Consider the following 16798-nt stretch of genomic DNA (forward strand, 5'->3'; position numbering starts at 1 on the left):
AAGCCAAATGGAAAGCAGGTCCACCAATACTTTTAAAACTTCCTAGCACTGCTGGTATTTACCCAAAGAATACAAAAATACTCATTTGTAGGAATATATGCACCACGATATTTATTGCAGCACTATCAACAATAGCCAAATTATGAAAAGAGCCCAAATGTCCATGGACTGATGAATGGATAAAGAAGATGGGATGTGTGTGTGTGTGTGTGTGTGTGTGTGTGTATATACATACATACATACAATGGAATATTACTCAGCCCTAAAGAAAGAATGAAATGTTGCCATTTGCAGCAACATAGATAGAGCTAGAGAAAATTTTGCTAAATGAAATAAGTCAGAGAAAAAACAAATACAATATGATTTCACTCATGTGCAATTAAAGATATAAAACAAACAACCATGGGGGAAGAAAAGAGAGAGGAAAACCAAGAAACAGACTCTTGTGCTCGCTTTAGCAGCACATATACCAAGAAACAGATTCTTAACTATAGAGAACAAACCAATGGTTACCAGAAGGGAGATCATTGGGGCGATGGATTAAGTAGCTGCTGGGGTTCAAGGAGGGCACTTGTGATGAGCACTGGATAATGTATGGAAATGTTGAATCAACAAATTGTACACCTGAAACTAAAAACAAACAAAACTTCCTAGCTCTGTTATGTATAGAATTTGGTATTTTTTACTACAGTTTCTTCTTCGGTGTTCTATATTTACCATATTTAGAATTTGATCCAATTCCATGCTTAACCGGGATACATTTATAGAACAAATTGGTTTAAGTTTCTACATTTCAGTGTTTTGTTTTACAATATAAATTGTTTATAATGTTTTCTGGATCTGAGTCATTATGACTGGGTCTCATTTGTATATTATCTTACAGATGAAAAGGTTAAACTGAATACGCTCATGAAAAATGTAGATCCATTCAAAGGTAAGTGAAAACTTATAGAAAAAAATTATTACATTCTGATAATTCTGTTATGTTTTTAAACATTTTATTCCTATAATACTGACATTATTCTTCTTCTTGGTATATTAGTGGTATCTTTTATATAATGATCCAGATTACTTTTTGGCTATACACTTTTTGAGCAAAACTGCTGAATTTTTATGTCTTAGTAAAATATCCAGTGTTCTCTGGAATTTTTTTCAATACTGCATATCACTTTCCATTGTTTGAACAGCCAAAAATCTATGTTGCCACAATAATTGGCATGATAAAACATTGGTATAAATCTATTTTCTGATTAACTTATCACGTAGGCAAGTAAAAAATAATATAGATGCCATCTTTATAGAATTATTTATATAGTCACTTAGATAAGTGGTTCTGGTCTCATACAACTCCCATTTCAGAGTGTCAATTTATCCCACTTTTATAAGAGCATTCAAAATGTATTTTTTCCTCTCTAGAATTATGAGATTTGGTTGTTTTTGATAGTCCCTTAGAGTCTTGACTCAGCACTTTTGTCAACCCTGTTCTCAATTCTGCAATTAAACTTAGATAAAATTCATAATTTAGAATCACTTATCACTCTTGAGTTTTTCATCAGTCATAATTTCCATCTTTTCAAAGGAATCAAGATTCATGTTGATGAAGTAGGTGATTTTTTGAAAAAAATAGGGATAGAACTCACACCTACAGAATGTTGGAAGCTGCTAAAAACTCTGCCAATTACTTGTAAGCATTTCTGACACTGCTGTTGCCTTTAGGATAATGTAGTTTGAGTGTATATATTGTTGGGGTAGGTAGGGAATCATTAAACTTTTAAGTATATATTTATAGTCAATGTATTCATTGAGCACTTCTTAGGTTATAGAATTACAGACAAAAACCTTTGCCCTCATGGAGGCTATTGTAGGGGGGGTGGAGCTGACTCTATTGGCCTTTAGCTTGAGAACTTCATAAAGAAATTGGGATTTTTAAATTAATAAACTTTAGTTTAGGATATTGACTTTGAAATGTCTGACAGTCCTAAAGCATAGAGAGAAAGAAGCTGTTGGGGGTGGGAGGGCACCGGAGAGGAAGTCATGTAAAAAAGTCAAATCCAAGAGATGCAAAGTTTCAGAATGGTGAAATGGATAAATTTAAAACCTTACTCTGTTCCTTCCCTCTATTCTTAAAACCAAGGAAAAGAAGGGTGTATGGATAAGAAATTAGATAAATTTGGGGGTGCCTGTGTGGCTCAGTCGGTTAAGCATCTGCCTTCAGCACAGGTCATGATCCCAGGGTCCTGGGATGGAGCCCCTACATCAGGCTCCTTGCTGAGCGGAGCTCCCTCTCCCTCTTCCTGCCTCTCCCCCTGCTTGTGCGCTCACACTCTCTCTCGCTATCTCCATTGAAAGAATATATAATATAAAATCTTTATTAAAAAAAAAAGAAATTAGGTCAATTTATAAGGCCAATCATGTGACATTATTGTCCTTATGAAATAGTTGGGGGGCACCTGGGTGGCTCAGTTGGTTAAGTGTCCAACTCTTGGCAGCTAGGGTCATGATCATGGGGTCCTGGGATAGAGCCCAGTGTGGGGAGTCTGTTTTTCCTCTCTCTCCCTCTTCCCTTACTCCCATTCATGTACTCTCTATCTCTATCTCTAAAATAAATAATTAAATCTTAAAAAAAAAAAAAAGAATAGTCCATACTCTTATTATGAATTGCTGTGTCACTTTCTCCATGATATCAATTACGACTTCTCTTATAGCTGATGGAAAGGTGTATCGCAGTCGGTTGCTAGATGGTTTAAAGACTTTCCAAGGTGAGTGATAAGCATAATAAGATAAGAATAAAAATACGATAAAAATAAGAAATCAAGTAAAAATGAGATCTTGAAGTTTTGTGTTTCCTTTTGGAAATCCTTTTAATTGCTTAATAATAACAATAGCTAATTTCTCTTGATTATAATGCCAGGCACTGTCCTAAGTACTTTACATCTAGCAATTCATTTAATTATTACAAAAGTCCTAAGAGATATGTACTTAACATAAGCACCATTTTACAGATGGGAGATACTGACTCACTTGTCAAAGGTCACACAGTTTCAACAGAATTTGAAAGAGAATTTGAAAGAGAATTGGAAGAGAATTTGAACCCATATTCCTAACCACTCTGTGATATTTAACAGTTAGGTTATTAACCTTTTTCATTCTCCTTTATGACTTATAACTCAAGTTCAAGTAACCAGTAAATTTGTAGAAATGGTTTACTGTTATAGTGGCAGATTTCAAGCTCAGTAGCCAGAATTATGGCTGTTGTTTCTGACATATCCCCCCCATTATGAATAAGAAATGAAGAATGAGTAATTGGCCTCACTTATTTTCTTTGCTTTAAATATCTATAAGGAATTTTAACAGGGTGTCTTATAACATGTATAAGGAACAATGTTCTTTATTTCACATTCCCCAGCCCTGCCCGCTGCCACCTTAGTTTTGTGTTTCCTTGAACATCTGCATTGCAACTTTTTCTCCCTCCCATTAGGGTTTGGTTCATAGACTTAACTAGAATTCTTTTAATTTTAGACATAATTTCACATTTTTATTTCACCTCTTTCTTTATTAAGGTGGGAAAATTTTAGAGAATAAAATAGAAACCATTCTGGAAAACTTTAACTATGACCTTGAAAAGAAAGAAATCCAAGATCTATCCAATCATCTGAAAAGGGACAGTGAGTATTTCCTTTATCACTTACACTTTATATCAGAAAAATCTTTGAAATCTTCTCAGGAAATCTGAATACTCTTAATGAATTTCACTTGGAAAGTTAGAAGTACTTATAAAGTTATAATCCTTAAAGATGAGAAATATGACTCCTTGTTATTATTCTCAATATTGTCAGAGGACCAATAGGACAAATTTAGCTAGGAAAAACAAAACAGCTCTTCAGAGGAAAACAACGGAAGTTATTGAAATAGATGTCAGAAAAGGTCAGAAATTTACAAAACCAAAATGAGTTAGAAAAGATCTGGAATTGTTTCGTATGTAATGTACAACTAGAGACGATCATATTCTCATTTAACAATGTCATGTTGGGTTAAAATAGAGGCTCAGTGATATCTGACTTTAGAGCAATAATATGGCACCAAAGAGATACCTGTTAGGTGAAAAGGAGGATCAAATGGAAAAGAATTAAAGATGTAATTTAGTATTTGTTAAAGATCTAATTTAGTATTTGTTAAAACACCTTCTTTACAATTCTGTAATGTGGTTGGATATAAAAGAAAATGTTTAAATCAACAAATTTCCTCTATGTAAGGAATGACAACTTGGAAAATTTCATGGAAAAAATGGACCCTATTCGCAATAGCAATGCATATTTTATTAACATATGCTTTATGATTTGTATTTCAGATAATGGAAAGATTGCACTGAACTCCTTTATGGGTACAGCAAAGTTATTTTCTGGTGAGTGAGAAGAAATGATGAAAAGATGTAAAATCCAGATCCTTTGTTGTACATACATACCATATTTTAATTGTATATCCCAGTATTCCATAATTATACAGAAGCCTTATTTTACTAGTATAGTGATGACACATTTGTTTTTAAGAATATAGATAGATGTTTTATTAGATAAAACAAATTAGATACGATAGATGGTTTTAGAAGTATCATATTCTTAAGAAGTGTATTTTATTATAGGCTGGTTGGCTTGTCCCTATTTTTTTTTTAGAGCATTAATAAAAACATTTTTTTGACAAGACTTAAAGCAATGTTATCTTTTAACCCCTTCTTGTGATGCAATTAGGCAGGCCCCATTGTTTCCTTGCTCTTCTGCCCTTGTATCTCTAACGAGTTGAGATAGTGCTGTTTTATTATAATTATCTTAAAGTAGAATTATTATATATGAAAATTCACATATCACACTTCCCATCTTTTTAAAGGTGGTAAAATTAATGCCAGTGACACACAACTTTATCTGGAAAATGTAGGGATTGAATTAACAAAGAGAGAAAGCCAGGAGCTGCTGAACATATTGCCATTGGATGGTAAGCATTTCCGGCATTGCCGTGGATTTCAGAGAGTATTTAGTTATTGTATAAGATTCTGGAAACATAACTCTTTAAAGTGCTATTAAAGTTTTTAAAAGGTTCAACCCACGTCGTCGCAAATGGCAAGATTTCATTTCTTTTGATGACTGCATAGTATTCCATTGAACTAGAGGGTATCATGCTTAGCAAAATAAGTCAATCGGAGAAAGACAACTATCATATGATCTCCCTGATATGAGGAAGTGGAGATGCAACAGGGGGGTTAAGGGGGTAGGAGAAGAATAAATGAAACAAGATGGGATTGGGAGGGAGACAAACCATAAGTGACTCTTAATCTCACAAAACAAACTGAGGGTTGCTGGGGGGAGGGGGGTTGGGGGAAGGGGGTAGGGTTATGGTCATTGGGGAGGGTATGTGCTATGGTGAGTGCTGTGAAGTGTGTAAACCTGGCGATTCACATACCTGTACCCCGGGGGATAAAAATATATTATATGCTTATAAAAAATAAAAAATTTTTAAAAAAAGAAAAAAAATTTAAAAGGAATGACATCAGCAACATGGCATTTAAGTTGTTCCTCCTCTATAATCACCCTTTTTGATCAATGATTTGGACACCCACACACAAACAAGAATGTTTTGGAACTAGCACCTTTCTCCAAGGGACCCAGGAGGAGCCTCGATCACCAGTGCAGCTGTAAGAGACAGGCAATCTCCATACAGGGCTGCAGAACCAACACAGTCAGCAAAATTGCCTATACCTCTCTCTCATGCTATCAGGCAAAGATCTGGTGAGTGCTGACCCAGGCATGAGAACTTGCAGAACAAGTCCAGCCTTCCAGGAGGGAGACTCCAGCACAGCATCAGAGAAAAAGAAAGACAAATATGAGTTTGGCCACAGCAGAGGCACTTAAGAAACTTTCCCGGCACCACTCTCCCCTAAGGGAGTGATACATGGGCCACAGTGACCTTTCCCACAGGGGAAAGGAAAGCAGTGAGTGAGTGCTTGGCTGCCGCAGCAGAACAGGACCAGCTGAGAAAACCCATTTTTTTCCACCAGCACCCACAGCACTAAGTGGGGAGCTCCCTGACTGGCAAAGAGGCAGAGATGATTTTCAGTTGGCATTCAAGAGATTGCACTCAGCAGGAAGTCAACCCGTGAGCCTCTGCGAGTACCATACCTTGTGATCTCTCTGTAGTTGTCAGGCATCTCCAGTGCTCAGATGCTAAACCCACACCTCCCCCTATTCTGCTGCTAGTTCCTTGTGCAAGGGCCACACGTGCATCCTCCCCAAGAGCTACTGCAGTAAGCACGCTCAGAAAACGAGCTACCCGGAGTCACTAGGGGCGAAAACCATAAACTTAAGCTATAGCGCCACCTAGTGGAAAGAAAAAGTTCTCAATAGCCAACCTAGTGAATTATAAGAACCAGAAAGAAATCATAAAAGCTTAAAGGCATTCTGTTAAGTGTAAGGTAACATCTCCTTGTGGTTCTGATTTGCATTTCCCTGAGATGTAACCTTGGAACTGTCAGAATGGATAGAATAAAAAAGACAAGAAATAACAAGTGTTGACAAGGATGTGGTGAAAAAGGAACCTTTGTGCACTATCATTGGGAATGTAAATTGGGGTAGCCATGGTGGAAAACAGTATGAAGTTTCTTCAAAAAATTAAAGGTAGAAATACCATATGATCTAATAATTCCACCACCAAAGAAACAAAAACACTAGTTTAAAAAGATATGTGTGCCCTTTATTGCAGCATTATTTATAATAGTCAAGATATGGAAACGGCCCAAGATTGATAGATGAATGGATAAAAAAGATGTGGGATATATACACAATGGATTATTTCTCAGCTATAAAAGATGAAATCTCCATTTGCAACAACATGGATGGACCTAGAGGGTATTAGGCTAAGCAAAGTAAGTCAGACAGAGAAAGGCAATTTCCATTTGATTTCACTCATATGTGAACCTTTAAATTAAAAAAGATTAAACAAACAAAAAGCAGGATCAGACCTATAAATTCAGAGAACAAATTGATAGTTGCCAGAGAGGGGAAGGTGGGAGATGAGCAAAATGGGTGAGGGGAAGTACAGTAACTGGAGATACAGGCATGCAGTTATGAAATGAATAAGTCAAAGATACAGCATAGGGAATATAGTCAATGATATTATAATAACATTGCATGGTGACAAATGGTAGCCACCCTTCTGTTGAAGAATGTTCCTTCTATCCATACTTTTTTTATGGTTTTTGTCAGGAAAGGATCTGTATTTTGTCAAATGTTTTTTCTGCATCTATTGAGAGGATCATAGGGTTCTTTTCTTTTGTTAATGTGGTATATCAATGTCGATTCATTTGTGGATGTTGAACCATCCCTGCAGCCCAGGAATAAATCCCATTTGGACATCATGAATAATCCTTTTAATGTACTGTTGGATCTGATTAGCTAGTATCTTGTTGAGAATTTTTGCATTCATGTTCATCAGGGATATTGGTCTGTAATTCTCCTTTTTAGTGGGGTCCTTGGTTTGGGGATCAAGGTAATGCTGGCCTTGTGGAATGAGTTTGGAAGTTTGCAGAATGAAACTTGCTTACATCATAGACAAAAATAAGCTCAAGATGGACAAAAGACCTAAATGTGAGACAGGAATCCATCAGAATCCTTGAGGAGAGCACAGGCAACAATCTTTCACCTCAGCTGCAGCAACTTCCTATGAGACATGTCTCCAGAGGCTAGGGCAACAAAAGCAAAAATGAACTATTAGGACTTCATCAAGATTAAAAGTTTCTACACAGCAAAGGAAACAATTAACAAAACTAAAAGCCAACCTATGTCATGGGAGAAGATACTTTCAATTGATGTATCAGGTAAAGGACTGCTATCCAAAAATCTATGACGAACTTATCAAACTCGACACCCAAAAACCAAAAAATCCAATTAAGAAATTGGCAAAAAACATGACCACACATTTCTCCAAAGAAGACATACAAATGGCTAACACAGAAAAAAATGCTCCACATCACTCCTCAGCATCATGGAAATACAGATCAAAACCATAATGAGATACCACTTCACCCCGGTCAGAATGGCTAAAATGAACAAGTGATCACAGATGTTGGTGAGGCTGTGGAGAAAGGGAAATCGTCTTACACTGTTGGTGAGAATGCAAACTGTAGCTGCCACTCTTAACACAAGTGTCAAGATTCCTTAAAGTTAAAAATAGAGCTACTACAATGAAGCAATTGCACTACTAGGTGTTTATCCAAAGGATACAAACATAGTGATTTGAAGGGGCACCTGCACCCCAGCGTTTATTGTTTATCGAAGCAATGCAGTGGAATTGTGGTTATCACAGGCTGGGAAGCATAATAGAAGAATGGAGAGATGTTACTTAAGGATACATACTTACTAGTGGATAAATAAGTCCTAAAGATGTGGTACACAGTAAGGTGATTATAGATACAAAACTGTATTGTAAACATTAAAATTGCTAAGTAGCCAGATCTTAATTGTTCCCAAAATGAAAAGAAACAATACTTATTTGACATGATCGAGGTATTAAGTAGTGATACAATGGCAATCATATTACAACATAAATGTTTCAAATCAATATACCTTAAACTTCACAATCTTTGTGTCAATCATAACTCAATGTTTAAAAATTAAGAGAAAAATAAATGTAGAAAGAGCCTTCTGGCATAAAATATTTTATCCTTACCATTTAAATCTTAATTCCGCAAATAATGTTCTCTTTGGGTATTACTGCTGTGGGTAAACATTTTTAAATGTTGGAACCAGCATCCAGAACAAGTCTAAAGCCAAAGATAGGGAAAAGGTGATAAAACAGTTGTAGAAGAAGGGATATTTTAGAAAAAAAGAAGAGAAGAAATCTGTTTCAATGTTAATTTCAAAGTTGCACCAATAATACATCAGATGCCAGAGAATGAATAGTTACCTTGAGAATCTTCGTCATTTCTTTGCTTCCTTCTTTGGAGTATAACTAATAATAACTTAGAAAATCTAAAAATAAGTACTAATATCTTTCTCAATTTCCACTTCTTGGTAAACTAAATTGACCCTTATGTTACAGATAATAAAAAGGTGTATAAGAATAGATTGATGGATGGAGTGAAGACCTACAGAGGTGAGTGAGAAGCATGGTGAGGAAGAGAAAACATCTTCGAACTTATGCATTTACTTTTCTAAAATCTCTCTTATTTCTCAATGATTAGATTGCTAATTCTGCTATACTTTGTTTTTTAATGAGCTGGCATTCTTAATTATATACAATCACGTTTGGGAAAACGGCCTATGTATTTTGTCATTGTTGCAAACTTGGAGTCTTACTTAATGGTAAGAAATTTTTGTATTGGTTGTCTCTTTGCTGTAATTTACCTGTCTTGCTTGTTCTTCTCTTTCTTCTGGGCAAACGCACCTTAGAAATTTCTGTAATAATATTTTCTGGGAAATTGAGAGGGAGACTTTTTCTACTCTTAATTCCGAACTAATTCTTTTGCTCATTCCAAGACCTTTATGGTGACATTGCTTTTTACTTCCTGTTGGTGTTGGTCAATTTATACAACCAAATATTTTTTCCCTCTCTGGCATAAATACAAATTTATTTTATTCTTATCTCTTTCTTTTTTAAGGAGGAAAGGTTAATGTCAATAAACTAGACGATGTTCTTGAAAACATGGGATTCTCACTTGAGGAGGAAGAAATTGAGGAACTGTGCACTCACCTGCCAATTGATGGTGAGCATTTCAAGTACACAGTGCCCTATAAGGAAATTTTTGTTTTTCTGTGGAAACCTCTCAAACGTACTTATTAATTTCATGGAAAAACCAGAAGTTTATAGAGATTCGATCCTAAAGAATGGAGATATACTGTCTCAATATTAATCTTAGATAAAATACCAATAATTGCTCATGTTGCTGCTTGCAGAGTTCCTATGCCAGAGAATACCAAAACAAAATGACAGTGTTGGGATCAAATAAACATTAAAAAATAAAACAAAAAAATTACATTGAGGGGTGGGAGAGAAAATTATATTTTTTGAGGGGTGGGAGAGAAAATTATAAAGGATTTCAGAGAACAACAAAAAGAAATTGGAGGGAGGGAAGAGTGCTAGAAACTGTTTGGAGTTTTTTTGTTTTTTGTTTTAAGATATTTATTTATTTATTTATTTGACAGACAGAGATCACAAGTAGTCAGAGAGAGAGAGGGGGAAGCAGGCTCCCTGCTGAGCAGAGAACCTGATGTAGGGCTCAATCCCAGGACTGCGGGATCATGACCTGAGCTGAAGGCAGAGGCTTTAACCCACTGAGCCACCCAGGTGCCTCGCAAGTGCTGGAAACTGTTAAACGTTGCTTGTACTGTTGCAAGATATATACAATATATATCTAACAGTTACATTAATAAATTTATAGGTATTAAGCTTTAAATTACACAGAAATTACCCACCCCCTTCAGACTACGTTCAAATAGGTCTTAGGTGGAGCCCATGAATCTTAATTTTAAATAAGCAACCCCCACTACAGTTAATTTTTTGAAATAGCTAAACTTTGGAGCGCCTGGTTGGCTCAGTCAGTTAAGCATCTGCCTCCAGCTCAGGTCATGATCCCAGGGTCCTGAAACTGAACCCCACACTGGGCTCAAAAGTGTGGGGTTCTCACTGCTCAGCAGAGAGCTTGCTTCTCCCTCTCCCTCTGCCCACCCCCACCCATTTGTGCTCTCTCTCTCTCTCTCCCAAAAATAAATAAATAAAACCTTATTTTTTAAAAAAAGAAATTGGGGTGCCTGGGTGGCTCAGTGGGTTAAAGCCTCTGCTTTCGGCTCAGGTCATATCCCAGGATCCTGGGATCGAGCCCTACATCGGGTTCTCTGCTCAGCAGGGAGCCTGCTTCCCTGCCTCTGTCTCTGACTACTTGTGATCTTTGTCAAATAAATAAATAAAATCTTAAAAAAAAAAGGAAGAAGAAGTAGCTAATCCTTATCATATAAAGAAAAACATGTAATAGTAAATTTATGTGACATTAGTACTTTTTTAAGATTTTATTTGAAAGAGAACAAGCAAGAGAGAGAAACATGAAGCAGGGGAGAGAGGTAGAGGGAGAAGCAAACTCCCCACTGAACAGGAAGCCTGATGTGGGACTCGATCCCAAGACCCTAGGACCATGACCTAAGTTGGAGTACTAACCAAGTGAGCCACTCGGGCACCCCATGGGATTAGTACTTTTTGGCATGATTTTTAGCAATAGCATCTGATCAGGGCAGTGTATTTAACTCTTAGTATCTTGAGCATCTTAGCATCTTTAACATCTTGAAATGATTCTATTGACTGACTAATAATTTGATAAGCATCCTAGAAGTGTTGGTTTACCTAAGCTTATTTAATATGATCTGATGATCCTTAAAATCAAGACTTTCTGCTTTTCAAAAAAGTGGTCTCCTATTTCTTTTCTAATTCTAACCCTTTTCTCATAATTCTGTAACACATAAGTCAAGCAAGATTATATAAAACTCCTGTTGGAATTGGAATATGGCCCCACCCTAAATTATCTAGAGGGCAATCTAACTGAATGTCTCAAAATAAATATCATTGCCCCTGCTCAGTAAAGGTAACAAGATCTGAGTTTTAAAAATATAACCAAAGACAGGTGCCTGGGTGGCTCAGTGGGTTAAGCCTCTGCCTTTAGCCCAGGTCATGATCTCAGGGTTCTGGGATCGAGCCCTGCATCGGGCTCTCTGCATGATGGGGAGCCTGCTACCCCCTCTCTCACTGCCTGCCTCTATGCCTACTTGTGATCTCTCTGTCAAATAAATAAAATCTTTAAAGATATATATATATATTTAATATCTTTATGTATCTTTAAAGATATTTTTATATATATATATATATATATATATATGTTCATATTCAAAGAAACAAAGATACAGTGATAAACCAAAGAGAGCCAAGGAACAGGGATATAGTAAAAGCACTTTAAATAAATTTCTGTTTTATTGCAATGCTCTATTTTTGGTCTGAAATTATTCATAACCCAGTGGTTGCTTTGACTTTAGTAGTTGTTGCGACAGAAGCAGAGATTTAATGTTGTTTGCTTTGTATTGCCAGCACTGAAAATAGGGCCTGGCATATAAGGAGGCATCCAGCAAATATTTGACAAGTTAAAAAATGAAAAAATCAGCCTACATCTAGATGTTGACTGAGATCTTCCATTTTGGAACACTGACAAGTCTGGACATACCCTCAACTACTGGTAGCCACGGAAAAAAAAAGAGGGCAGCTTAAATAATCACAAAGGTTTGAGACAACAAGGAACTCAGGCTAAGCTTAACAGTAAGGTTTATCTCCTACATGAGACCAGTCTAGCAAGACATTGATTGATGAATGGATAAAGATGATGTGGTATACATATATGTATACCACATAAAATTTATATATTTTTTAAAAGGAATACTATTAATCCGTAAAAAAGAATGAAATCTTGTTATTTGCAAAAACATAGATGAAGCTGTATGAAGCTAGAGAGTATTATGCTAAGTGAAATAAGTCAGAAAAAAATATATAGCATAGGATTTCACTCATATGTGGAATTTCAGAAGCATAAAAAACAGTAAAGGAAAAAAATAAGAAAGACAGAGACAAATCAATAAACAGGCTCTTAGTTATAGAGAACAAACTGATGGCTACCAGAGGAGAGGGAAGTGAGGGGACGGGTCAACTAAGTGATGGGGATTAAGGAGGACATTTGTGATGAGCACAGGGTGATGTATGAAAGTGCTGAATCACTATATTGAAAAAACTATCTGAAACTAATATAACACTGTTTGTTAACTAACTGGAATTCAAACGAAAACTTAAAATAAAATTTTTTTTTTTTTTTTTTTTTTTTTTTTTTTTTTTTTTTTTTTTTTAAAATTTTATTTATTTATTTGACAGAGAGAAATTAGAAGTAGGCACTTTTATGCAGAGGTAGAGAGGAAAACCAGTGGAGTCAGAGAGAAACTCGAAGAAGATCATGACCTGAGCCGAAGGCAGCGGCTTTCCACTGAGCACCCAGCGCCCAAGAAATAAAAATTTAAGAAACAGGTACCACTTTTAATGCAATAGATAAACCAGTTTAAATGAAGAATCAAGAAATAGTTCCAGAGCAAATGATCATAAAATAAATGTTCATTGAGGTCATAAAGAAATAGATGTATTGATTTTACCTGATCAAGAGTTCAAGATAATGATCATAAAATTGATGTTCATTGAGGTCAAGAGAATAATGTATGGACAAAGTGAGAATTTCAACAGATAGAAAACATAAGAAAGTGCTGAACAGAAATCCCTGAGCTGGAGAATAAAATGACTGAACTAAAAAATTCAGTAGAGGGGTTCAACAGCAGACTAGATCAGTGGAAGAAAGAATTAGCAAACTCATATACAGGGCAGTGGAATTTACTCAAACAGAGGAACAAAAAAAAAAAAGAATGGCAAAGAGTGAAGATAGCTTATGGGATTTATGGGCTACCAGGAAGTAAACAAATATTCATACTTCACAATATCTCCCAGAAGGAGAAGAGAGAGAGAAAAGGACAGAAAGCCTATTCAAAGAAATAATGCCTAGAAACTTACTTAACATGAGGAAAGAAACAGACAGTAAGATCCAGGAAGCTCAGGAAGTTCCAGATCAGATGAAACAAAACTAGCCACACTTTAACTAAGATACATTAAAATTAAATTGTTAAAAGGAAGGAGGAAATTTTAAATGTAGAAAGAAAAAAATGTATTATATAGAAGGAACTCTCCCCACCACCACCACCGCCGCCCAATAAGACCATCAGCAGATTTTTCAGGAGAAACTCTGCAGGTTCGAGGGTAATGGCATTATATATTCAAACTGTGTGAAGGAAAAAACTGCCAACCAAAGATACTCTACCTGGCAAAGCTGTCCTTCAGAATTGAAAGAGAGATCAAGAGTTTTCCAGGGGCACCTGGGTGGCTCAATCAGTTAAGCTCCTGAATCATTTCAACTCAGATCATGTTCTGATCCAGATAAGCAGAAGCTGAAGTAGTCCATCACCACTAGAGTAGCCTTGCAAGAAATGTTAAAGGAACTTCTTCAGATTTAAACTAAAGGTTGCTAATTAGTAACGGGAAAATATATGAAAATATAAATTGCATGACTAAAGGTAAACAGTTATTTCAGAATATTCTAATGTAATATTCAAAGATAAATCACTTACTAATCTAGTATGAACATTAAAAGACAAAAGTATTAAAAATAATTATAACTACATTAATTTGTTAGTGGATACACAGGTAAAAGATATAAGTTGTAAGAACAAAAGCTTTATGAAATGGGGGGGAATAAAAATGTGTAGTTTGGGTGTGCATTAAGTTCTTATAAGCTTAAAGTAGACTGTTATAAATATGTTTTATGTAAACCTCGTAGTGACCACAAAGCAAAAACATATAGTGGATACACAAAAGATAAAGAGAAGGGACTCTAACCATACCACTAAGAAAATAATCAAATTACAAAGGAAAAGACCAAGAGAAGAAAGGATCAAAGGAATTATGAAATGGCCAGAAAATAATTATTAACAAAATGGCATTAGAACACAAACTCTCAACTATAAGATGAGCACGGTCAGAGAACCAAATGTATGATTAATAACACTGTATATAGTGGTTAATAACACTATATTATATAACTGAAATTTGCCAAAAGAGTAGAAAATTCAAATGTTCTCACACACACAAAAAGATAAATATGTGAGGTGATAAATGTGTTAGTTAACTAGGTGGGGTACTCCTTTCATGTATACATATATCAAATTACCATGATGTACACCTTAAATATATTACAAATGTATTGGCTAATTATACTTCAATAAAGCTGACATAAAAAACAAAAAATGAAAATAATTTCTCTTCTTCCATTCTGGTAAATGAGGAACACAAAAAGAAAAAGTTGAATGAATAGAACAGACGTATCTACCATATTTAGCTTTTTTTTTTCTTTTTTCAACCTTGTGCTTCTATAGTGTGAAAATAAAATATCTAATTTGGGGGGGAAACAGCTTTGGGAAACTGATAAACCCTTATACTTTACTCCGCAGTTTAAGAATTTTATGTAATGGAGACCTGTATTAGTCTACTTGGGCTGCCATAACAAAATACCGTAGTCTGTGACTTACACCACAGAAATTTATTTTCTCACAGTTCTGGATTCAGGGAAATCCAAGATCAAGGTACCAGCTGATTCAGTTCCTGAGGGGGATTTTCTTGCAGAGCCTGTCTTCTCAATGTGTCTTTACACGGCAGGGAAATAGAAAAGGTGGAGAAAGGGGGAGAAACAGAGAGACAGAGACAGAAAGGGGTATTGTCCTGTTCTCATAAGGTCACAGTCCTATCAGATTGGGGCCTCACAACTACCTTTAACTACCTCCTAAAGGCCTTATCTACAAATAGTCATATCAGAGGTTAGGGCTTCAAAATATGAATTTGAGGGGACACAATTCAGTTCATAGCAGGACTATATCTAAATTTTGTCTTGCCTTATAGGGGAGAGAAGAGTTAAACTGGATAAACTTCTGGATGAAGTGGGTGCACTTCTGGGTGAGTGAGAAGAAATTATGATAAGGCATAAAAAAATGACCTCTTAATACTTAAGAAGTTATTTTTAAAGTATTTTCCGTTATTTTATCCATGATATATTAATCCTGTCATTATATTTCTCTTAACCGGTAATGTACCTGTAACTAAAGAAACAACCTTATAAATTAAATGTTATTCACTATTATAATCAGTTGTTACCTACATCTTATTTGAAAGGCCACAGGGTAATGCATAAATAACAACCCATATGTTCTTTAGAGTTTTTCAATAATATAATTTTATTTTCTACTATTCCAATAGTGAAATGCCAAGGCAGATTACACATACAGGTAATATGACTATGTGAACAAGCTCATAATTTAGACAAAAATAAAACAATAGAGCAAATATTACATGCTGGCAGAATTATTTACACCAGTTAATTTAGTGGGCTCTTAAAACACCCAACTTTCTTCATACTATACCTTGTTCCCAACACTGATGAACCCTTTTTTACCAAAAAGAAGTTCTATTTCTTGGGCATCTGGGTGGCTCAGTCATTAAGCATCTGCCTTCAGCTCAGGTCATGATCCCAGGACCCTGGGTTCGAACCCCACATCAGGCTCCCTGCTCAGCAGGAAGCCTGCTTTCCCCTGCTTGTGCTCCCTCTCTCACTGTGTCTCTCTCCACCAAATAAATAAATAAAATCTTTAAAAAAGAAATTCTATTTTTGAATCTCCCTCCTAATTTTCTATAATTAGACAATGCTTAATGTTTCCCTTGCTTTTTAGTCTATATTTGAGAATGATGCTACACAAACATAGTTGATGATGATGATGATGATGATGACTTAAAGCTTGAAGTCTGAGCTTTTACCTTTGTTTTTTTTTTTTTTTTTTTTTTTTTTTTTTAAGGGGAAGAAGTTAACTCTGAAGACCTGGAAAATATTCTGAGAAACATAGGGTTAAGACTCAGGCTAAAGGATAACCCTGTGTTGATGAAGAGTTTGCCACTTGATGGTGAGTGTTTACTTTGCCAATGAGGTGTTCATACACCCAGTAAAAGTTAATTGGTTGCCATTTTACTAGACATAATACTGGGCTCTAAGTTACAAAGATGAAGGAGACAAAGTCCACATCCTAAAAGCACTCAGTGTAAAGATGGACAGCACATACAAAACAAAAACACAAATGCTATGCACTATGATATG

At 35.6% G+C, this 16798-nt stretch overlaps 2 protein-coding genes across 2 annotated transcripts in view; both read left to right on the forward strand.

The window, feature by feature from the left end:
• The window catches only part of LOC101679735, a 72595-nt gene extending 68862 nt beyond the window's left edge, over positions 1-3733 (forward strand). The window contains exons 43-46 of the mRNA XM_013054250.2: positions 884-934; positions 1580-1684; positions 2706-2759; positions 3561-3733. Coding sequence (XP_012909704.2) covers positions 884-934; positions 1580-1684; positions 2706-2759; positions 3561-3733 — 383 coding nt within the window. The remainder of the gene's footprint in view (positions 1-883; positions 935-1579; positions 1685-2705; positions 2760-3560) is intronic.
• The window catches only part of EFCAB3 (EF-hand calcium binding domain 3), a 98081-nt gene continuing 84848 nt past the window's right edge, over positions 3566-16798 (forward strand). Inside the window, exons 1-7 of the mRNA XM_004749234.3 lie at positions 3566-3665; positions 4349-4402; positions 4882-4986; positions 9085-9138; positions 9644-9748; positions 15556-15609; positions 16503-16607. Coding sequence (XP_004749291.2) covers positions 4378-4402; positions 4882-4986; positions 9085-9138; positions 9644-9748; positions 15556-15609; positions 16503-16607 — 448 coding nt within the window. The 5' untranslated portion in view covers positions 3566-3665; positions 4349-4377. The remainder of the gene's footprint in view (positions 3666-4348; positions 4403-4881; positions 4987-9084; positions 9139-9643; positions 9749-15555; positions 15610-16502; positions 16608-16798) is intronic.

Source organism: Mustela putorius, unplaced genomic scaffold, assembly GCF_011764305.1.
Source record: "Mustela putorius furo isolate JIRA1106 unplaced genomic scaffold, ASM1176430v1.1 tig00000487_pilon_pilon_pilon, whole genome shotgun sequence".
NCBI lineage: Eukaryota > Metazoa > Chordata > Mammalia > Carnivora > Mustelidae > Mustela > Mustela putorius.